Genomic DNA, 23,224 nt, shown 5'->3' on the forward strand with positions numbered 1-23,224 from the left:
CTGGTGGAGTTGTTCAGGAGAAGTTACTGGAATATCGTTTCTGCTGCCCGGATACTGAGCAGAGTTTCTTCCTTTCCACGATTCTTTGAAGATATGAGTGACGACATTCAGTTTCCCTTTGGGACAAATAAAGTATTTTTGAACTGAATTGAACATCTGATAGGAACCGCACCTCTATGATGGAACACTATCGCACTGAATGGTTGCTAACTCCAAAGTTGCATGGTAATAATAGCATAACTGGGGTAATCTAACTCAAATTTGGCAAATTCAGCTTATAACCTTAGCTGTGACTCAGATCCATGAACTGAAGATGAAGTACTTTTGCTAAATTTAACTATGATTGACGCCAATTAACAAATCAACTTTGCCAGTAATTATTTGTCGACACTAGAGTTCTTGTGATCTTGTTTCCCATTGGTGGATGGAGCGGGTCAATGAAACCACCTCACTGGTTCGTGGACTCGTACAGTTTGGAGGTTTATAACCAGCATTTTCTTTCCTCTCGGTGCTTTTAGACATACTTTTAATGTGGTCAAATTTAGTTACTATGGCAACAGTGCCCTTCTGAGGCTGGCCCCCATATTGGTGTTTGCTGTAAATCTTCCAATACCTTTACAATTATTATCAACTTGTTACAAAACTGCTCTTTTGATGCAGAATTCATTCAGCGTAGAAAAAAAAAAGAAAGAAAATCAAAGCAGTGTTCTGTGCTTTAAGGCTTTCAGTAAACACGACCTTATTTGTGCTTCTGAGAAAATATTGCCATCCTAAAACCAACATGTTTTATTTCCTGCTGCCTCGTCTCGCTGGCTCTCTCCCGCTCGCCTCTCTCCGGCTGTCGCCTGCTATAATGTAAATGAGGCTCTCAGCACTGAGCCTATGATGGTGTCAGCCCCCTCCTTAGTCTCTGGTCTCATTAAAAGCCTAGTGTTGCTGACATTTACCCAGCTACAGTGTTGACTAGCTCTTCATGCGGGCCAAACGGGTCAAAACAATACACGGTGTTAGCATCAACAGTCCAAATCCTCCATGAATGGGAGGCTGCGGGAGCCTGGGATGTTTGCTAAAAACACACACGTCAGAAAACATCTTTTAAAAAGGCCTGCAATGTTCTGGTTTCAGTTTGAAAGTATGCATATTAGGACGGATTTATGGCAAATATTTCTACTGAGGTCTGACTTCAGATATGGAACCTATAAGAACTGAAGGCTGGATGGATGGTAGAATGGATGGATGTAAAGATGGATGATGGATGGATGGTAGAATGGATGGATGTAAAGATGCATCCATCCATGATGGATGGATGGATGTATTGTTGAAAATGTGTTAATAAGACGAGGATTGTGAATAAAGGCTGGAAATCCTAATTGTTCTATGCTTTTTTTTTCTTGTTCTTTTCCAGAGCTAAAAAAAAACAAATTAAAAAAAATCATATTTAATATTTTATCCAGACTGTGTAAAAAACGTGTAAAAATGTAAGACAAACATCACACATTGTGAATTTTGGTGTAATTCTGATAAAGTGAAGCATTGCCATTCCCAGCGCGTCCTGTCCTTGGTGTGTTGTTAATGTTTGCTCTGATTTCAGCATGACAAGGTCCTGACCACTTCACTACTTTAAATTCTGAATAACAGCAAACATCCCCCATGTCCTTTTTTTTCCTCCCTTCTTATCTGTACATATGCATAAAATTGCCGTTATTGTCAAGGTTGTTTTACATAGTTCTACCTCCCAGGCCGGTCACAGATAATGTCAGCACGCTGTCATTGCAGTTTAAAAATGCTTTGATTTCAGTTAACAGCAGCCATCTCGCCAGCCCCACAGTAACACAGAGAAATGGCTTTGTGAGTTTGAAATTAATAGGGCGGCTATAGATATTTCCTGACCTGATGTCCTCCTGGGACCCAGCAGCTCTGTTTTTCCTGCGGTCCTCTTATCCTGTTACTGATGCCTGACTCTGTGTAACCCTTATCTCTGAGCGCGCTACATGGCCCGATAGGGCTCTGTGTGTATGCAATTAAAACAGCTTATTTGACAGATAAGTGGGGGCCCGCAGTCAGATTGAAAGCCACAGCCTGCCACTATCAGGTCTTTAGGTTACAGCTCCCGGGTTAAATGGCCCCGGGATGCAAAGTGAGCCAAACGAGGCACACAGCTCAATAAAATGAGTCCATAGGAAAGAAGACTTTGCACATAAAATACCTTGTAAGTTTTTGTGCAACTGGGTTCCTTCACCCTTTTCAAGACCAAATTCTAGATTATTTTTTTTAGACTGCAATTTTCCAAGTTCTCTGCCCATTTACACTGGACACCTCGTATTCAAAATCCAATTCAAATTCAAAAAAATGCTTTATTGATCCCAAAGGGAAATTAAATGTTTTTGTTGTAACTCATTAATTCAGATTCTTCAAAAATGGATTGTTAGATGGTGATGGCTGTTGGCAGGAAAGAGCTCTTGCAGAGGTTTATATTACATCGAAATTAGAAAAATAAATTGTGGGAGAACATTTTCAATATCTTCAAGTGATGAAATGATAAAAAAAGCTATCAGTTCAAAATTTATATTTAATTCTCATCTATTTTATATTTAAATCCAACCTCTGGCTTTGACCTCAGCTTCTTCAGATGCTTTCTAGCAAACAGTATCTCCAAAAGAATATTATGAGCGTTTTCAACTGGTGCTGATTAAGTCAACTAACAGCAACCAGAGCTTCTTTCCATGAGACCACCGATAGTTCAGACATGGCTCAACTTTGTACTTTTTTTTTTTTCTTTTAATGGTAACTGCTTCAGAGAGGATCTGTTGGGCTCCATTGGAAGGATAAAGCCCCACTGCAATATTTGTGGATTTTTAAAATTCGATTTTACAAAAACAATAGTTTGGACTTGGACGGTGTAAACATGCTTGTGACCTACGGGGCACCATCAACGGCGGGCAAAGTGGACGAGCTTTTAGCTGGGCTATCAGCTGTGGCAATGCGGATGAAATCCCTCCAGTGTCACATCCCCCAGCGTGTTCGTTGTTCCTGACTCAGCGGTGAGTTAAAAACACCACGTCACACCATGTCTATTAACTTTATCAAATCAACATTCAGCCTTCAACAAAGGCTGTTTGGTAGGTTGGTCATCATGTCCATTAAATATGAGAACATGTTTTTGCATAAGGAGATCCACTGACTAAGACTAACAGATCCACTTTTGTCTGAGTTTTTATAAATAATCATATTTTGTAATATAAAATTGAGTTTTATATCACTCAGCCTCTCAAAGCCTAAAACACATAAAAATGCTTTCGTTTTTCCAGATATCTGATTACATGTGGACTTGGCCTGAGACAGAGCTGCTCCAATGCTTTTTTTTATTTATTTATTTTTTGTCAGTGATGTTCAAATTTTTCATCAATTTGCATAATTTTAGCTAACTTAATGTGGTACTTAGAAATGTTGATTTTGTGGAAAAACTGACAGCATTTTCTATGAAACTTGGCTTTTTGTCGTCTTGATGTGACGATGTCATCTGGTTTGAAGCATGACGAAGGGAGCTGATACTGAAAAATCCCCAGACATGAAACAACACATACTTTGTTGGATGCCTGGCCACTGAGCTGTTGGGTTTCAGTAAATCTGGCCCTTGGGCATAGATGGATGTATACTTTGGACCACTGAAGACAAATTAAAAGGCAACATTTATTCCCTACTTTTCACAAATTTGGGAAAAACTTCATTGTCAGACTTTTTCATTCTTGAATAAATCTCTGAGCAATAAATATTCACCAAAATCTCTTGATGACGTGTGTATGTTCCATTCTTACATAGGCGAGGAGAGACAAATAAGCATTGTTAAATTGTGTGAGGCCATGGTGACAGCTTTACAGCTAACAGAGAGACAGAGAGATCCGATTAATCATAAAAATATTCTATAGAGTACTCGATTACTAAAATCTTCTTTTATAACGGCCCTAGTTCAAAGCATTAATATCCTGTGGATGACTGCTTGTTCTTTTTTTTTTCTTGCAAAAAGGTAAATATCAAGTCCTCTTAGTGGCCTGGTGGATTGGACATCATGTGACTTACTGTTTGCAGCCGTGTGTCACACGTTGCTCAACAGATCAATTGAGCAACAAAGCAATTGTTGCTCAATTGTTTCACATTGAGTTAGGAATATCGGTGGTCGGGAAAATGACACAGTTAAGCAAAGAATCTGAAAAGGGAACAGGATGTTTTTTGCTATTAATGATCAGCTCTACTACAGCTACAGCTACAGTTCTAGAAGGTTGATACAACAACAACAGATCTCTAATGTATTGTGGTGCTAAACCTTTCGGTGATTTATAATCTAACAGTATTTTAAAGTCTATTCTCTCAGCTACAGTTAGCCAGTGTAGGTGTTATGTTACTTTAAAACTGGTGTTATGTGCTCTATCTTCCTGGTTTTAGTGAGAACGCAAGCAGCAGCGTTCTGGATCAGCTGCTACTGTTTGATTTGTTAGTCAGACCTGTGAAGACGCTGTTGCAGTAATCAATGTGGCTGAAGATAAACACATGGATGAGTTTCTCTAGATCTCACTGAGACATCAGTCCTCTAATCCTGGAGATGTTCTTCAGGTGATAGAAGGCTGATTTTGTAACTGTCTTAAGTGGTTCTGAAGGTTCAGGTCAGAGTCCCTCACTACTCCCAGGTTTCTGGCTGATCACTGGTTTTAGTTGTAATAACTGAAGCTGTGCATTGATTCTAGTTCGCTCCTCTTTAGGTCCAAATATAATAACTTCAGTTTTGTTTCTGTTCAGCTGGAGAAAGTTTTGGCACATCCACACATTTATCTGTTCTAAGCATCTATTCAGTGATTGGATGGGGTCAAAGGTCACTTGGCGACATTGCGGATGATATAAAGCTGTATATCATTCGCGTAGTTATAGTAGCTAATATTATTTCCTGTTATAACCTGAGATTGTGGGAGCATATAAATATTGAATATGAGGGGACCTAAGACTGAACCTTGGGGTACACCACGTTACCTCTGACCTCTTTGATGAGCAGTGCTTGTGTGAAGTGCTCAAGTTTTTGAGTAGTCAAAATATAATAAAATGTATGAATCCAGAGTCAAAATCAAAGTACACTGCAAAGTGAAGTTTTTAAATTCTCCATAAGAAAAAAACTGTTTCTAGAGGAAAAAAATGTTCAATGATAAGTTCTATCATTTTTAAATGAAACACCAGTTTTCTGGGTCTAAGAGAAGCACAGCTCCACATTTACATTTACAGCTGCTTTCTGTTCACCATTGCTCCCAAAATCAACATAAGAGACAGTCAAGAGGTTGTCTGCAGGTTAGACATCCTGGAAGCTTTCTTGGTTGTGGGAAGAAATATTGTTGCAAAAGCTGAGTAATGATTTGTCTGGGAGTTCTAAGGAAGAGCAAAATGCAACAACAGGATGTTATTTATTTTTGCTGCCTTTTGGAAGTTAAGCTGGACCAAGGTTTTGAAAACCGCACTAGAGCACCCCCTGGTGGATACTTTGTTATATTGTTTTCTGACGCTAAAAAAGAAAATAGATCCAAGATGGTGGAATGCAGTTCATGGAATTATGCTACGGTAATTAATATCCTTATACATTGTGGTTCAGACAAGATTTGTTCGTAAGTATTGGTTAATTGTGAAAATAATAACTGTCTCTTTGTTTTATGTAACGGTGGTGTAAATAATTGTACGCTGAAGTTATTTAGGAAAATGTTTTATTTTAGCTCACAGCAAGAATGGCTAATTGCTATGTTCATTAGCTAATACCAAGCCTGGTATGTTGCAGTTTACGATGACCAAAGATATGGCAGTGGTCAGAGGCCACTCTTCAATAAACAAGTGAAAAAAAAGAAATACGTTTGGTTATTGGAGCCTCGTTATCTGGCTGTTTAACTGCTGAAAAGTAAAACAGTCAGGGCGAGGACAGCACATTATTCATAATGTCTAGTTTATTACAAAGGACATGTTTTAACATGTGAAAAGTCAGACATTGATACCATCAAGTAAAACATATAATTTAGCAGGTGGTAATGCATATTAATTTATTTTACTCCACATATTGTGGCACTTTTAACCATGATAGTCATCTTGATAACTATTATCATCCAGTTATCTAACTATGACTAGCATCTTACTGTAAAAACATTTTATATTTGAGTAACATTTCAAATATGATGCTGTCAAATTAATTTATAGCATCAGGTGTTTTCAGTCATAGTAATGAGTTTAAGGAGTCTGAAGGGTTTTTAATGAGTTTTCTTAAATAGTAAGAACCATTTTACGTTTAAGAGAAAAACTTTCAATAACGTATTAGGGAGGTTTAAGGATTGATATGCATGTACTCATTAGTTTAGATATTTTTTTTAACCCTGTTGATTCCTTAAAATCAGTGCTACATGGTGTTAGCAGTTGGGTAGCCACATGGTGATGAAAGAGTTTTAGCTGTTTCAAAGCAAACTAGCTTTGATTCTTATTGTGACAGAAATCAAGAAAAAATAAAAAATGCATGAGAATCTTTATTGTAATGCTGCTTTCTACCTGCTCTTTTGTTTAGGACTGGAAGTACTTTACTGTGTTGCATTAGCACTTTGAGAGAGAGAAGCAGAGACACACAGAGAGAATTGTTTTTCCTTGAGTAAAACAAACCAGTCTTAAAGAATAATTGCGATCAAACACATTCTGTTGATCAATGGAAGAGTTTATTGTTTCCTTAAAATCACATTTGAATGTTTTATTTGTAAAGGCTGAAAGGTTGAACACCAATACAAAAAAAACTTCCAACTTAACTGTTGTATGTCAATTCAAAAAGTATTACTTTAAACTTTATTTTTATTTCCTGCATTCTTGGAATCATCTAAAGCATAATCATTTAACACTAACTTCTATCCCCACCTTGATTTTTAACCCTCATCATGATTAACCTGGAGACTTCTGCTGTTCTAGATCCTCTACTGATAAATCACTCATGGGATTAACCCAAAAAATTCATCAGAAGGAACAGAATGTGTGAAGTGAAGACTTCCAGCTGGTTATTAGATGCAATTCAGAATGACACCAGTGTTGGTCAGAAGCCACAGACGTCCCAGGTCATAGGTCACGTGTTTGATGGACACACAAAAGGTGATTTGGCTCCAACCTGTGCCCTGAGGAACTGCTTTAGAGATACCAGTTCTGGAAAGAGAGAGATGATTATTTGGAACTGTTCAAGTCTAAGTCATATTCTCTGTACTGTCTGCAGTTGCACTTCAAATTCATTGAGAGTTTACCTTTCATAGACCATTCCAGATTTATTTACAACAAAGACCCTTCCATCAGTCCCAACTTCAACTTTTACAGCAGCACCATCTGTTTGACGCCAGCCACTGATGCTGCAGTTATCTGGTGAGACTTTCTATTAAAGTAAACAGTAAAGATGGTTACTAGAGGATGAGAGTTATATCAGGAGCTACAACAAGAGATGTAAGACAAAAGTTTACCGTAAAGTAGATGTTTTGACCCGAGTTCACTCCCCAGCATCCGAGTGGACCACAGCTCATATACATCAATGCCCCAGGAATGGTGTTCCAGTTCAAGACTCCCTCCTCCTCAATGGAAGAGGCACTGCTGGCGTTCAGGCAATGGATGCTGTTTTGGCTGGTAACTCCAACTACCTGATGTTGTCCAGCATCCACCTGCATTAACATTATACCTGAAGAGACAAACAGCATCACTAAACAATTGAAAACTTTGAATCAGGGCCAACCTGTAAAATCTGTTTCTGAAACATAATACTCACCACGAGTTGGAAAGAAATCACCAGCTGCAAATTTATAGACATTGTTGTTGAGGTCGACTCCCCAGACACCTGCATATCCCACTGTGACATGCTTGAGAAGAACAGAGCCCAGTTTGGACCAACTTGAATCACTCAAGAAGAAGGCGTTGGAGTTTTTATCAGTCATCACAACCATTCCATTGCCAGCATCAACCTGGGCTGCAGCAACGTGCTCAGGAGCAGTAGTGCAGATCCAACCTGTAGAGAAGAACCACATAAAATAAATGGAATAAATATCCATAAAACACTATTTCATCTTCCAATTATAAATTGGAATTATTTGTAAGGTGCCTGGTAACGACAGATATTAATCACCCTATGAATTGAAAATATGAAAAGAACTCACCATGACATCTGGTAAAGTAATTCAGCAAAACCAAGAAAGTTGCGAGAGCTTTCATGTTGGCGTCTGTAAGTTGCTGTGCAGCTCCGGATGTAACTCTGCTTCTCTGTCCTGAAACTCCTGTGATTCAGGGACTTATATATCCAAGGTATGGCGTGACTATACGGGGTTATAAGTACTTCAGAGGAATTTAGCTTGTGGACAGGAATTGGTTGCACTTCCTTATTTCGTTGCACTTCCTTATTCTTTCAGAACCATGTTTCTAAATTCTGGTAACCTTGTACCAGATTCAGAGAATAATATGTTGTAAAAGGACAAAACTAGAAATATGTTGCTTAAATATGTGACATCAGGCTTTTCAGTAATTAATGAAATTATTGCAGGAAAAAAAATTTAATCAAAAACTTAAATTGTAATCTTACAAAATGCTAAATCAATACACAGTGATGACAGATATGAATAAATAAAGAAAACTAACTTAAATTAATTAATTCTATAGTGGAAATGAGTGTTAAATTAATTAAGCGTTAAGTTTAAGTTCTGATACTTTACTGCTTACCAGATTTTTGTTATTTTGACCTACTTGTAAAATGGCTTCCAGTAAGTGATTTTGCTTGGATAGTTTTTAATAAATTAAGACTTAATTCATAAAAACACCCACTATCAGCAAAGTTTGTGACAGCTTCCATAATAATCTGAATTTGTGGCAGCCAAATAATGCTGCCACAAAGGGGACATTGTGTCTTTTTTTGAAGGTCTCAAGCCCTGATAAATGTACATGTTTGTGTCAGGAAGGGCATCCAGCATTAAACATTTGCTAAATCTAACATGTGAGTCAAGAACAAGATCTCAATACTGGATCTGCCATTGGTGCCGGTGACCAACATGGTACTGGTCCTCAAGGCACATTGCCCTGCATGTTTTAGAAATGTCCCTGCTTTAATGCACCTCATTCAACTGATTGCAGTTCAAGCAAATACCTGCTAATTGAAATCACCTGTGCTAAAGCAAGGGAACACCTAAAACATGCAGGGCAGTGTGCCTTGAGGACCAGGGTTGGGAAACACTGAGCTAGAGAGTTGGTTAATGATGATCCATGATGCAGAGGAGTAAGGTGGACATATTTTGTGTTCAGGTGGAAAGGTAGCAATTATAGAGTATCAGGGAGGTCCAAGGATTGAAATGCATGTACTCCTTAGTTGAATTATTTTTTAACCCTGTTGATTCCTTAAAATCAGTGCTACATGGTGTTAGCAGTTGGGGAACCACTATATGGTGCTGAGAAAACTTTAGCTGTTTCAAAGCAAACTAGCTTTGATTCTTATTGTGACAGAAATCAAGTTTGTTTGATGCTAAAACATCCAAAAGATTTGACTTTACAAAGTGAACTGACCTATATACACAGCTAGTAGTAAACTAGTTACTCAGTTACATTTACCTGAGTAACTTTTTGAGGGGGAAAATATACTTTAGTAGTTTTACTAGACTGTACAATTTACTCTTTCATTAGTAAAAAATTATTAGACACTGTATCAACTGCAAGTAACTGAAGAAAAAATAAAAAAATGCATGAGAATCTCTTGTAATGCTGCTTTCTACCTGCTCTTTTGTTTAGGACTGGAAGTACTTTACTGTGTTGCATTAGCACTTTGAGAGAGAGAAGCAGAGACACACAGAGAGAATTGTTTTTCCTTGAGTAAAACAAACCAGTCTTAAAGAATAATTGCAATCAAACACATTCTGTTGATCAATGGAAGAGTTTATTGTTTCCTTAAAATCACATTTTAATGTTTTATTTGTAAAGGCTGAAAGGTTGAACACCAATACAAAAAAAACTTCCAACTTAACTGTTGTATGTCAATTCAAAACGTATTACTTTAAACTTTATTTTTATTTCCTGCATTCTTGGAATCCTCTATAGCATAATCATTTAACACTAACTTCTATCCCCACCTTGATTTTTAACCCTTATCATGATTAACCTGGAGACTTCTGCTGTTCTAGATCCTCTACTGATAAATCACACATGGGATTAACCCAAAAAATTCATCAGAAGGAACAGAATGTGTGAAGTGAAGACTTCCAGCTGGTTATTAGATGCAATTCAGAATGACACCAGTGTTGGTCAGAAGCCACAGACGTCCCAGGTCATAGGTCACGTGTTTGATGGACACACAAAAGGTGATTTGGCTCCAACCTGTGCCCTGAGGAACTGCTTTAGAGATACCAGTTCTGGAAAGAGAGAGATGATTATTTGGAACTGTTCTAGTCTAAGTCATATTCTCTGTACTGTCTGCACTTGCACTTCAAAATTGTTGAGTTTACCTTTCATAGACATGTCCAGATTGAATTACAACAAAGACCCTTCCATCAGTCCCAACTTCAACTTTTACAGCAGCACCATCTGTTTGACGCCAGCCACTGATGCTGCAGTTATCTGGTGAGACTTTCTATTAAAGTAAACAGTAAAGATGGTTACTAGTGGATGAGAGTTATATCAGGAGCTACAAGAGATGTAAGACAAAAGTTTACCGTAAAGAAGATGTTTTGACCCGAGTTCACTCCCCAGCATCCGAGTGGACCACAGCTCATATACATCAATGCCCCAGGAATGGTGTTCCAGTTCAAGACTCCCTCCTCCTCAATGGAAGAGGCACTGCTGGCTTTCAGGCAATGGATGCTGTTTTGGCTGGTAACTCCAACTACCTGACCTTCTCCAGCATCCACCTGCATTAACTCTAGACCTGAAGAGACAAACAGCATCACTAAACTATTGAAAACTTTGAATCAGGGCCAACCTGTAAAATCTGTTTCTGAAACATAATACTCACCATGAGTAGGAAAGAAATCACCAGCTGCAAATTTATAGACATTGTTGTTGAGGTCGACTCCCCAGACACCTGCATATCCCACTGTGACATGCTTGAGAGGAACAGAGCCCAGTTTGGACCAACTTGAATCACTCAAGAAGAAGGCGTTGGAGTTTTTATCAGTCATCACAACCATTCCATTGCCAGCATCAACCTGGGCTGCAGCAGCGTGCTCAGGAGCAGTAGTGCAGATCCAACCTGTAGAGAAGAACCACATAAAATAAATGGAATAAATATCCATAAAACACTATTTCATCTTCCAATTATAAATTGGAATGTATTTGTAAGGTGCCTGGTAACGACAGGTATTAATCACCCTATGAATTGAAAATATGAAGAGAACTCACCATGACATCTGGTAAAGTAATTCAGCAAAACCAAGAAAGTTGCGAGAGCTTTCATGTTGGCGTCTGTAAGTTGCTGTGCAGCTCCGGATGTAACTCTGCTTCTCTGTCCTGAAACTCCTGTGATTCAGGGACTTATATATCCAAGGTATTGCGTGACTATACGGGGTTATAAGTAGTTCAGAAGACTTTAGTTTCTTTTCTTGGCAGGATTTGGTTGCGCTTTATTGTTCCTCAACAACAGTGTGTCTGAATTCTAGTAATCAGGTACCACTGCCCTACATATTTTACATGTCTCTGTTCCAGAACATCTGGTTCATATGTCTGCCTGACCTCCTTTGCACACTATCAAGTGTGATGCCCAATTTTTTTGTCCAGCTCTACTTTTTACAGTTATAAAAGTTAAACTCATAAAAAGAAACCAAAGACATGTGGTAATGGGCCAGGTACAACAGGATGTGGGAGAAGAAGTGAAATCAGTTCAATGCTACAGTCTGATGACAAGCACTGGTTCACATGGTCTCATGCTCATATCAGGACCTGAACCAGCAAACTATTGCAGAACTACCAAGTTGGGAAACGTTCACAAAAATCTGGTTCTGAAACCTGCTTGAAAATAAGCCTTTCCCTTTGTTCACAGGGAATGCTTGTAGTTGTGTGCCGATTGATCAGCCCCCGATCATAATTGGCCGATTTCTGTGGAAAAGTGCATGATCACTTGTGCATGATGATTGGTTGCCGATCACAAAACCCGATCACCTCATACTTCACAACCTGCTTTTCCTTCACACTGCACAAGCGCACGGCAGAAAATCCTAAGAAATGTTGTGTGGAAGTTTAACGCTCTGAGACCTGATGGGAAGTTTGCGTCTTCCCACGGAAAAATACCTTGTGGGTGAAACACGTCAAATTGCATTAACACAACAAAATTTACTACTTACTGTTACTGATTGCAGGTTTTTCAGTTGTCCTTTTGATTGAATAGTGCCTGCAAGTATTGCGCATGTTTTTGTCTAAATTAGGTGATTTTATGGTTCCATTTTGCCAAATCACATAGTAGCATTTATACCTAAAGCAAACAATTTACATCCAACCCACGTTATCAAAATCCAAAATCAGTTAACAATGTTGACAAATCAAGACATATTTATTTACAACAGTAACTTTAATAAATTACTTTGAACATTAAGTTTAAGTTCTGATACTATTCTATTCACCAGTTTTCTTATTTCTACCTACTTGTAAAATGTCTTCCAGTAAGTTGTTTTGTTTGTGATGTTTTGAATAAATTAAGACTTAATAAAAAAAATTCACCACCAACCAAGTCTGGCAGCCTCCATAATGATCTGAATTATTTTCCGTGGTTCCATTACAGTCCAACATTGAGGTGAGTCTTGTATTTTTACTGCAGCAAAGGATTTTCAAATCGGTCTTTAACGAGACAAAAACCAGATGCAGGAAGATGAAAAAATGTCATTAGAGATTTAAAGTTTACTAGAACTCAAAAAATCCAACCTCATAATGTAACTTTGAGAGCTGTATCCAATCACTGTCCAGCTATAAGTCACATGGCAGCAAGAGGCGACGCATCATTGTTTACAAAAAAATGTTAGTTCTAAGAGACACGTGGTAAGACAGCAGCACAGCTACGCTGATAAGTGGTCAATTGATCAGCTTCTCACTTAGGGCTGCGGAGGGCGATGCCATTACACAAGACCCAAAGAACAGAATGAAATTCTGAAGAACATGGCCAATACAATGATTCAAGAAATTGCAAGTAAAATCAAGGTCAGATTCTATTGTCCAGTTTTCAGTCATTTTTGATGGAACACTGGACATTTCTGGTGCTGAACCCAGACGTCAGTGCAAAGTAGACCAAGGGGTACCTGACTCAACAGGCCATGGCACTACGGTGGCATCAGGTGGGTTGTTGAGGCTCAATCTGCCCAGGTCTGGATTTCGTGGGCAGACTTATGATGGTGCACTCATAAGTGTGCAGGCTTCACTGAGGGAAAAGCAGCCACTATACCTCTATGAACACTGCGGTGCTGACTGGCTGCTTGGCCTTCATACAGATCCATGACTGCCTCCCCTGGGTCTAGCAGTTAGGCGTCCTGGAAACATTCCCATATCTGAAAATACACCACTAAACACCCGGAACCTCTGTGCCCCAACAAGGTGATCTGTGCAACATTCTGCAATACCAGCTGTGTTAGAAAGCTTTAGCTGCTCAATCTCTTCTGCCCAGCTATTGCAGAACTAAGCAAATTAACACCAAAATGTTGAAATTAGCACAGAAACATAAAGATGGAACCCTAAATAATCTATTTAAACATTTTTCAGCAAGCAAAAATTATTTGGGGCTTAGTTATTCTTAAAATGTTCTCAGATGCTACAGTGTGTATGTTTGAGGGCTAATGTACCTCTGAAACACTTTTAAATATGATTAAAGTTTTAGAGGTAACAATACATTTTAAGGGCTGAAATTTTTTTTTGTCAAACATTTTCAGTATAAAATCAACATCAATTATTTTATTTTACGTATCGGTGTGGCTGCAGGGGTTGCATGTGAGACCCCGTCTGTCTCAGTCATTGTTTTTGTTTTGATAGTAGCCTGTTTTCCAAAGACAACGTGATAGAGGAGGAGAAACGTTCGACCTTGACTGCGACCTGAGAAAGCTATAATGAGTTCTGAACTTCTGAGTCAGCTCAGTTTTTTTTTTTTTTTTTTTTTTCTGTGGTTCTCGGACTGCTGAGAGCTGGTAAACAGGATATTGCGTCCCAGATGAGTTTTGGCTCACATCATGAAAGTACTGGAGCCCCACAGCTCTGCACACACCGCAGCACCAGCCATCAAAATGAAATGGAGGGCAGGCGATCGGAGGGAGAGACGAGGGAAGGAAAAGAGTGAGAAGAAGATGTTTCTGTGACTGTGGGTTTGTTTGGAGGCTCCAGGCGGTTGGAGTTATCCTGCGTGACGGGCACATGTTTAGAAGTTAGTGGGCCACAGAGAGATCAACACCAAGTCGCTACCGAAGAGATAAAACTCTTACATGAGGGAAGAAAACCTGGATACAGACGAGTGGATCTTAGTTATTCGTAGCTTGTCTTTTTCTCTTCCTCTTCCGTTTCTCTGTCCTTCCATCTCTTTCCTCATCCTATGAAACAGAATCATGTTTAACTGGAGGACAGTTCTGAGAACTAACATGACTATGGCCATGAATTTTGCCCTATTCATGTCTGCTTAACTCTTTCATATTTTGTCCAGCACTGAGAACAAAAGTAACATGCTTAATTTCATGCCAACTAATCCAATTTGATATCAGTGTAGTTTAATCTATTTCTGGAAATTTTATTTTTATTATAAGTAGCCATTGAAGCATCCTGTGTTAGCAGTTATTACTTCTAATTGTATTAAACTTTGGTTGTGTGAAAACATTACCTTTAATTTTCATCCGGCTTTAATCTGGACGCTCCATCATAAATGCCCCACATGGTAAAGATGTTTGTAAAACGTTAATGTTGTTTTTCTACCACAATTATTTGAATAAAATCCAATCCATATTAATTCAATGATTTTTTTTCTCAAAATTTTACATAGTACCTCTAAAAACCCCTTTAAAATGAAATAAACACAACTGATTGTTTTATTTATTGATACTTTTGCATTCTAAGCTGATCAGAATGTGGTTGACTGGGGAATAAAAATGATGAGTCATCGTCCCGTTTTCCTGAACCACTTTTCAAAATGGGAAAGACATGACAGGCTCTCATTTCTGAGGCTTTTTACGGTGTTGAAGTGGCTCAGTAGTGATGCACCGACAATTATAAAACTTGCTCCGCTGATAAGAAGTGAACTGGGCTGTGGGAATAAATGAAGGAAAAAGAGAAGAAAACTGTCGAGGCAAGTTGGAGAGAAAATCCTGCTTCGAAGTTTAGACTTGAAATAAAAGTTTTATCTTGCCAGGGATGGTTCTTAACAACGTCTATAAAAATCCATATTACAATACAACTGAGGGGTATTTTAACTCCATTGAGGAAAAAAGAAGAGCAGTTGTTTTTTTTTTCCAGAAATAGCAATAAACTTCTCATCATTCCTCCCAATACAGCAAATCAACAAAGAAAGGCAACTGAGATGCTTCTAAATCTGAAGCATTTTTCATTATCTTCATTTGTAACTTCTTCACACTGTGTGTGGGTGTGTGTGTGTGTGTGTGTGTGTGTGTGTGTGTGTGTGTGTGTGCGTGTGTGTGTGTGTGTAATGTTCTTAGGATTGTAACATATGGATGGTTTATTTGACTCTAAAATATTTTTTTTTTCAGTTTTATTCCCATATTACAAACACATAAAAAGTGAAAAATGTTCATATTTGTAACTGTATTTGGGAATTTGAGGAGCAATGACTGTAAAGTCGTTTTTTCAGAGCGTTTAAGAGGGAAAATCTTGACTACATGAACAGACTCTGACAAACCGGCTGCTTGTTTTGCTTCTCGGTGCTACAAAAATATGATCAAGGCAGGATTTTACTTTTATCTTGCTCTGCTTCAAGAAAGATGAAGAAGAAATTAATATTTCTCCTTTGATCTCTGCAGACCTGTGCAAAATCTGTGCAGCCATTAAAGGATTTTTATAAAGAGAAACAAACGTAGACAAGCCGTTCAGAATGTCGGGTTGCTAACCCTTAACTAAGCTCTCCAACTGAAACAATATTATATTCCACTGGTAGATCTTTTTCGAGTACAAGATGCAGAGCTACCTTCACAAATTTCATTGAAAAATTCTTAATGAAAGAAAATTCCAGCAGCGATGGACCTTAACTAAGTGAGAACATCTGTGTGTGTGAATAAATCTGTACTCTATTTATGGAAGAAGACATTACATGTCTCAATGAAACGAATGAAATATATTCATACACATGTATTGATTTTCATCATCATCACATACTATAGAACTACTGCATTTAGCACCAAATGTGCTAGCTAGACAGGAGCACCGTGACACTTAAAACACACAAAAACTGAAAGAAAAGCCATCAGCAAAAGACGATGATAAGGTAAAAATCTGGATATTTTTAAAAGTTTTGTTGTCTACCAGCTCTTTCTATAAAGCTCCTGTTTGCTCAGTCACTCTAGTATTTGTCTTAAAATTAGAACAGAGGGAAGAGAGCGAGACAAACGAGGAACAGGGAGCTAAAAAAAAACTTCAATCAAACACCTCCACAGAGAGGTGCCAATCAAGTGGTTTTCAGAAGGCGGTGGCACCGCCTCACCCATCAAGAGGGAATGAACAAGCACACTGCATGCTAAACATGAAACCCTCGGCTTCATTGGAGACTCTTAAACAAAAGGCTCATCCTGAGTGATCAACAAAGCTGCTTTCACATGGAACAGATACATTACTTCTTCTATCTCCGACCAGACGAGTGTTTTTGTATGTGAAGGAATTTTTGATTTTTTTTTGCAAAGTTTCTTAAGATCCAGAAATCAAAGAAAGATAATAATAATTAAATTCTGAGGCTCCCTGCTGCTCGTGTCACAGCTGTTCGCTGGCAGCGCCAAGTCGTCGTAGCCGGCGTGGGGCAGCAGACCGTGAAGCCTCCGTGTCATAGCTTTGGATCAATGAAGAGGAGGCAGCACCAAGAGGAGGTCACGGAACCGGTCCAGTGACATTGGCTGATCCGCACAGAGCTGGCCAGACGGACGGCACCACTTTACCCATCCTGAGAGGTTAGGAGGGGTCCGTCTGATCTCAGCCAGAAGCCCCAAACCCCACTCATTCACAGCAGCTGCCAGCGATCTGCTGATGGAAGCGGCCACTGGCCCTGGTCTGGGCTAACAACCAGTTCATACAGCTAAAGATGTGGCATCAGGTACATCTGCCCCAATACAAGTAAAGCTGAAGAAAAAAGATCTAGATGTCACGATGATATACTCATTCAGTGGCTCAAGTCTTAAGATAAAACAACAGGAAGTAACACTAGATTAGATTAGATAAAACTTGACTTTATGGGAAAGTAATTGAAAAGAATTAAAGTTGCTACCAGGAAACTCTCGATGGGAATTTTCTAAGAAGCCAACGTTCAGTCATACTCAAGTTTAAAGTAAGCGGAACTGTCAAGGTATGCCAAGGTTTTAAACTGTTACGGCAGGGGTCCCCAAACTTTTTCCTGCGAGGGCCACATAGCTGTTCCTTTCTGTGGTCGGGGTCCGGTCTTAGTTTTTGCAGGAAAAAAACGTAGAAAAATATTGTCGACGGGGAGGGGGCGGGGGGGGGTTTGTTCTGTATTTGAAACTGTCGCGCGTGGGGGGGAGGGACGACGACGACGACACATTCGCGCTTTTAGTTAGATTTTTACCCAGAATGCAAATGGAAAAAACCGTGAGTGAAACGGTGACTGGGACTGACGAGTCTATATTCCATTGAGGGAAAGTAAGTTTCACATTTGCTCAAAAGCCCCCCCCTGGTGGTTGAAGAAAAATCCACATATAAACCGGAAAATACAATATATGAAAAAAAACACTGAATGCTCTCTGGTATGAGCAGGCGGGCCGGATCCGGCATTGTTCAGGGGGCCGGACCAAATGACGTGGCGGGCCGGATCCGGCCCGCGGGCCGTAGTTTGGGGACCCCTGTGTTACGGTTTCAAAATTTTGTCTAAAAAGACAAAAAATATACAAAAATAAAGTACCACGCTAAGCTATGTTCCTGTTCAGTTGTCATCCAAATTTTGAGTGAACTAAAATCTTACAAAAAAGGAAAATGTGAATTAGACGTTTGGAGCGAATCAAGCAGGCTACACAAAGATGCTAAGATGCTGATGTTACGTATGGCGATAACAAACAGGAAGTACAAGCCACAAACTAGCATGAACCACAACTCAGAAAACTGGAGACAGTTCTCCTCTGAATTGGTGGTTTGAGCTTACAAATCTTTTTGTGCTTCGTGGCTCTGGTAAGGCTCTGGCCCACCAGGGCGCATTCGCTACGTTAGAACTTATTCAGCAAACGTGTTTCCATCTCACATCTAACTCTTTTGGAAAAGCCAAAAACCACTTCAAACGAGCAAAAAACATTTTTGTAAAATTGAGGACGTTATTTTAAATTTTGAGATTTCTACCATGTAATAGGATACTTTAAAATGTGGGGGGTAAAAAACACTGATGGGAAAACGGTTACTGACTGGAATTTCTCTGTATACAGAACAGAGCAACTGCTGAATGTTGTTCATCCATTGTATTATTACCAATGTAACACTCAGAGCCATTTTTGGAAAAAATGTGTGCTTTTCTGATTTAAGTGAAAATAGTTAGATCATGTTATACATTTTTAATTGTAATTGTAATTGTTAGTGTTCAGACATGAGCTTTTTGTTACCAGGGTTTCCATAAAGTACATTGTCACAGTTTCTCATCATACTGTTCCCATGGTGAATGTCTTTTGACTAAAACGCCAGTGTGACGGGATTTTTCTCTGGCTACACACTGCAAGCCAGCTGGCTGACAGAACATCATAATAGTGAACTAAATCTAGCCAGTGTTAATCATGTATTTCTTAAAAGAATATACCTGTAATAATACATATTTTGGGTATTTTTGCAGCAGTAAGAACTGTTAGACATTAATAACCTCTAACTCGCCTGGACTTGTGGTATTTACCTCCAGGTGATGGTTTGGTGAGACGTGCCTCGTCTGGAGGCTTCGGGCTGCTTTCTCTTTAACAGAGCAAGCCGTGCACTTAGGCTGCTCCTTTTTCATATTTAATACGAGGCTTGTTGGTAATTGCAGTCAGCAGGGAAGTTGAGTTAGTGCATGAAACAAGCTGTGAACAGTAATTGGCGCTTTAATTGGTTTTGTAAACATTTATTTCACACGTCGCTTCTTAAAAGCCAAATTCTACCACGTCGTTCAGATATTTGATGGATTCATTTCCCTCCATCTTTTTTTCTGACCTCAGATGCTTTTTAAGATAACTTTGACTTAAGATTTTAGTCAAGCAGCTTCCAGTTGTGCTCTCAAGTATTAAGTGTGTGGCAGCCTGTTGTATTAATTCGGTCTGTGCATCTTTTTGTGGATGGTTTCTGCAGCGTTTAATTGAACAATTTAAACCTAATCCAGTCTGTGCTGCTTCATATTGTCTGTCAGCCTCTGGAACCAAGAAGGGGAAAATGGGAACTGGGTGATAACTGAGAAAAATATTTACTCACTCTGTGTATTGACTACGATTAATGGTCTAAACGTTTAATAAATGGAAATAACTGTTAGCTGAGGAAAATCTCAAAGCATATAGAGCCGCTGAAGGTGTTTAATGCACGTGTGCATATTATTATAGATACATGTATTGATAGTTATGTTTTTACATTTCCTTCATGTCTTTCCAAACAAAGTAATCCATACAGTGAATTTTAATATATGTACATCTCTGCACTCTGTATACCAACAGAAACATGTTGTAAACCTCAAAAATGTTTCCTTTTTTTTCCTTTATATTCCTGTCGTTTCTTGTCTTTGAAGCCCGTCCCGTGTTCAGCCTGCATAACAGAACTGGAATAAACTTTTATTAGACCTTTATAGTTCTGAGGGTCTGGATTCTTCTTAAACCAGACTGTGAGAAAACACCTGGATCGAGACCAACCAACAGGAAACCATGCAGCCTGTCAGTGCAGGAGGTTGCAGGCTGATAACTGTCCTGTAAACCCAATGAGACTCCAGTGGCGCCCCCCAGAGGGCAGCCTGTAGGCACCCCTGCAAATGTTTTATACCCACCTTACCGGCTGAACTACGACCAAGTATTTAGGGCCTGACTGAGTTTTTTTGTTTATTGTTTTTTTTTTTTTTGTTGTTGTTGTTATGAGAATAAAGTCATGATATTACCAGAATAAAGGTGCAATGCTCCCAGAAGAAAGACGTAAAACTCTGAGGGAAAAAAAAGTTGTTTAACAAGAAAAAAGCTTCGATGGTTTGGAGACCAACTAGATTCTTCCTCCTAAACAGACTCAGTCATTTGAACAAAGTCCTGCTACTCACAATAATTTGACGCTGATGTGTTAAGAGGAAGTTTTACCTTATTTGTAGAATGATACCAAAGTTGAACTTCACAAGACGATCCACATTCCTCACTTTGTTTTAATTTTGTTTGTAACACTCATTGTCTAAAAATATTATTATTATAATTATTATATTATTATAAGGTAATATTGTTAAAATATTACCTTATTTTTATGTTTATTCTGGTAATGTTATAACTTCATTCCCATTTTATTATGACTTTTTTCTCACAATGATTTTTTTTCTTAGCCTGGTCTTAGTACTTAAATCCTATCTACATAATAATTTTAAAGAATAGGAATTCAAGGTAGAAGAAAAGATGCTTCCAACTGGAAGTTATGTTTTAAATCAATGAATATGAACTTTTGCTGGATTTATTAACCCTGACAGCCAGTAGGGAAAGGATTTATGCCATTTTGTCAGTAGATCTTAACAATCTATTATCATGACATGGTGAAAAAAAAACAATTTTTTATTCATCTATCACAAAAAGCCTTAATTAGCTTTTAGTTAATATTATTCTTGAAGTACAATTTATCAGTGCAGTGTGCCTTTAAAAGGAGCCAGTGCTGGTGCATCTGTACAGAATCACTGAAAAGTTCATTTTAATTCCAATTATTCAGGTCAAAGCATGAAATGTGCAGCATAGATTTTTACAAATACTTGTGTGTCAGTTCATCAGGAAATTTAAATATTACATAAGAACAATAAAATTGATTTTTAATAGATTCATTGTTGTGATCCAATGAAAAAATGTATCTATGTTGAAGAATCTTCCTGAATTAATTTTACTCCAGCTGCAGTCCACTCCTTTTGAATCCCCCCAACGTCTTCAGTGGATTTTACTCCACAGTCGTTTTCTGCCACACTTTTTCCTTCCACTAAACTTACTTAGAATTTTCTGTTGCTAAATCTGAATTGCTGCAAATTTTTTTGCTTTTATTGACTTACAAATGTCTTAAGATGGAGCTTAATATCTAAGAGGAGCATCACAAATTTGTTTTTGACGTCATCAATCAAGACGGTTCCAAACTTCCTAGACTTGCCTCTGCCAGCATCCCTCCCATCATATCTGAAGTAACACACACCGCTCCTTCCAGACTGGAGTTGGAGGAGTGTGTCAGCCTCTGTTCACTCTGAGAACCAGCCTGATTTCTCAATCACTGGCTGGATAAACAGGCAGGCGGCTCTCATGAGAGCAGCCGCGGTTGGTCCAGTGGATTACAGCAGCAAACTTGTGGAAACTGCAGTCAGGGAAGCCAAAGACAACATGGAACTATCCAGTGTTTCTGTCCAGCTAAAACTCACATCAGAATGTATTGCGTCCTCTAGCATCTCTGAATTTTGCCGGGTGTTTGTTGGTGTTCATGCCTCCGGGTGTGCGTTCTCGCCGCGCGCAAAGCGAACCTTCCCTCAGATCTCCAAGGAAACGAAGAAAAATAACTCGACACATTCACAGAAACGGATGAGTCGGTGCGGCTCGATCCGAAATCTTACCTGTTTGTGTCCCACTCCCGTCCCGCACCTTAACGCCCGTTTAAAGCATCGGTGGGGCCGCCGCTACAATCCAGCTGCGCGTCTGCGATGTGGAGACATTTGCATCCAGAACGGGCGGAAAAAAAGGAAGGAGGAGGAAAAGGGTGACTTGTCTTTTTCTATTATTTTAAAACACCTCCAGGTGAAATCAAACTGAGAACCGGAGCTTTCTAACAGAAGAGCATCTGATCCATGGCAGTCCCGCCCCGCGCTGCTCGTGTCCCAGCCCCGGTAAGTCCACGCAGGAGAGAAGCCTTTCTGCGTCCTGTCGGCGCGCCTTTGGACGGCGGTGCGTGTTCAACACCCAGCAGCTTTCTGAAATAATCAATATTAAAATAGATCAAATGAATCAATCAGAAATCGTGACGTGTCCGGGTGTTCGGGCTCAGCCCCGGCGGAGGTGGATGCTCTGCAGCGGCTCTTCGCGGTCTGACAGCTCGGCTCTGCGCGCTCCAACTTTTATGGAGACCCCGGAGCGCACCGCCGCTGCAGTAATCAGATTACTGAGACGGTCTGCAGCGCGAGCCCAGGACCTAATTAGCACTGACTGAGACGAAGATCATGATTATAGCCAGGCAAGTGACGCTAGGCATAAATAATGAGTGATGCATTTAGGTTTGTCAATTGGGGGAAAATGATAGATGATTATTAAGAATCAGCTTTATGCGGTCAGCGCCACCTATCAGCCAAAAGAAAACTGTCCCTAAAACCATAAAAATAATCCCCAGCCCCAAAATATTTTATTAGTATTAGACGGAGTATTAAGGCCTGAAACGACTTATTATTTTAGAAAAAATAATAATAATTTAAAAAAAATACATTTACGAGAATAAAGTCACAATTGTGCATGACTTTATGATTACCACAAAGGCCAAAATTGTGGGACACAAACAAAACACAAAACAAAAAATCAGTCGGAGAGCCACAAAAAGCTCCCAGGCCTTTTGACACCCCTGAGTCAGGCAATAAAGTGACGTCATTAAAGTTTCACATAGAAAAACTTTGGAATTATGTCATTTTACACAAACAACCCCAGGGTCATCTTCTCTCTAACTTTATCTATTTCATTATTCAAGGTGTTTTATGTGGTGCTGGATGTGTTACATTTAAGTTCCTTTTCAACTTTATGTAGTTTATAAGCCAGAGTCATATAGTTTCAAACATATATAAAATAGATTTGGAATAGTTTGATCTAGAAATTCAGTGAAGTTGTTATATGTTCATATACAACACCTTGCTATCAGAAAATTAACA

The 23,224-nt window shown here is 39.0% G+C and overlaps 2 protein-coding genes across 2 annotated transcripts; both read right to left on the bottom strand.

Moving 5' to 3' along the window:
* Positions 1-6,697: 6,697 nt before the first annotated feature.
* Positions 6,698-8,359, bottom strand: LOC148152458 (fish-egg lectin-like). The gene is made up of 5 exons (XM_088003321.1): positions 8,181-8,359; positions 7,796-8,032; positions 7,497-7,708; positions 7,287-7,411; positions 6,698-7,191 (listed from the first exon to the last, which is right to left on the bottom strand). The coding sequence occupies exons 1-5, from the start codon at positions 8,233-8,235 to the stop codon at positions 7,053-7,055; spliced, it is 768 nt and encodes a 255-aa protein (XP_087859447.1). The 5' UTR covers positions 8,236-8,359; the 3' UTR covers positions 6,698-7,052.
* A 1,556-nt stretch (positions 8,360-9,915) lies between these two features.
* Positions 9,916-11,554, bottom strand: LOC148152459 (fish-egg lectin-like). The gene is made up of 5 exons (XM_088003322.1): positions 11,395-11,554; positions 11,009-11,245; positions 10,710-10,921; positions 10,503-10,627; positions 9,916-10,409 (listed from the first exon to the last, which is right to left on the bottom strand). The coding sequence occupies exons 1-5, from the start codon at positions 11,447-11,449 to the stop codon at positions 10,271-10,273; spliced, it is 768 nt and encodes a 255-aa protein (XP_087859448.1). The 5' UTR covers positions 11,450-11,554; the 3' UTR covers positions 9,916-10,270.
* Between the last annotated feature and the right edge of the window lie 11,670 nt (positions 11,555-23,224).

Source organism: Poecilia mexicana, unplaced genomic scaffold, assembly GCF_051168715.1.
Source record: "Poecilia mexicana isolate PSO_F unplaced genomic scaffold, ASM5116871v1 scaffold_23, whole genome shotgun sequence".
NCBI classification, from domain to species: domain Eukaryota; kingdom Metazoa; phylum Chordata; class Actinopteri; order Cyprinodontiformes; family Poeciliidae; genus Poecilia; species Poecilia mexicana.

Bases quoted from the DNA above. Each gene is read 5' to 3' on its own strand.
- LOC148152458 (XM_088003321.1), bottom strand. From the start codon at position 8,235: ATGAAAGCTCTCGCAACTTTCTTGGTTTTGCTGAATTACTTTACCAGA. The intron at 8,033-8,180 runs GTGAGTTCTTTT...TCTTCTCTACAG, and splicing joins TTACTTTACCAGATGTCATG to GTTGGATCTGCACTACTGCT. The intron at 7,412-7,496 runs GTAAACTTTTGT...TTACTTTAATAG, and splicing joins GTCAAAACATCTACTTTACG to AAAGTCTCACCAGATAACTG.
- LOC148152459 (XM_088003322.1), bottom strand. From the start codon at position 11,449: ATGAAAGCTCTCGCAACTTTCTTGGTTTTGCTGAATTACTTTACCAGA. The intron at 10,922-11,008 runs GTGAGTATTATG...TTGTCTCTTCAG, and splicing joins TGATTTCTTTCCTACTCATG to GTCTAGAGTTAATGCAGGTG. The intron at 10,628-10,709 runs GTAAACTTTTGT...TTACTTTAATAG, and splicing joins GTCAAAACATCTTCTTTACG to AAAGTCTCACCAGATAACTG.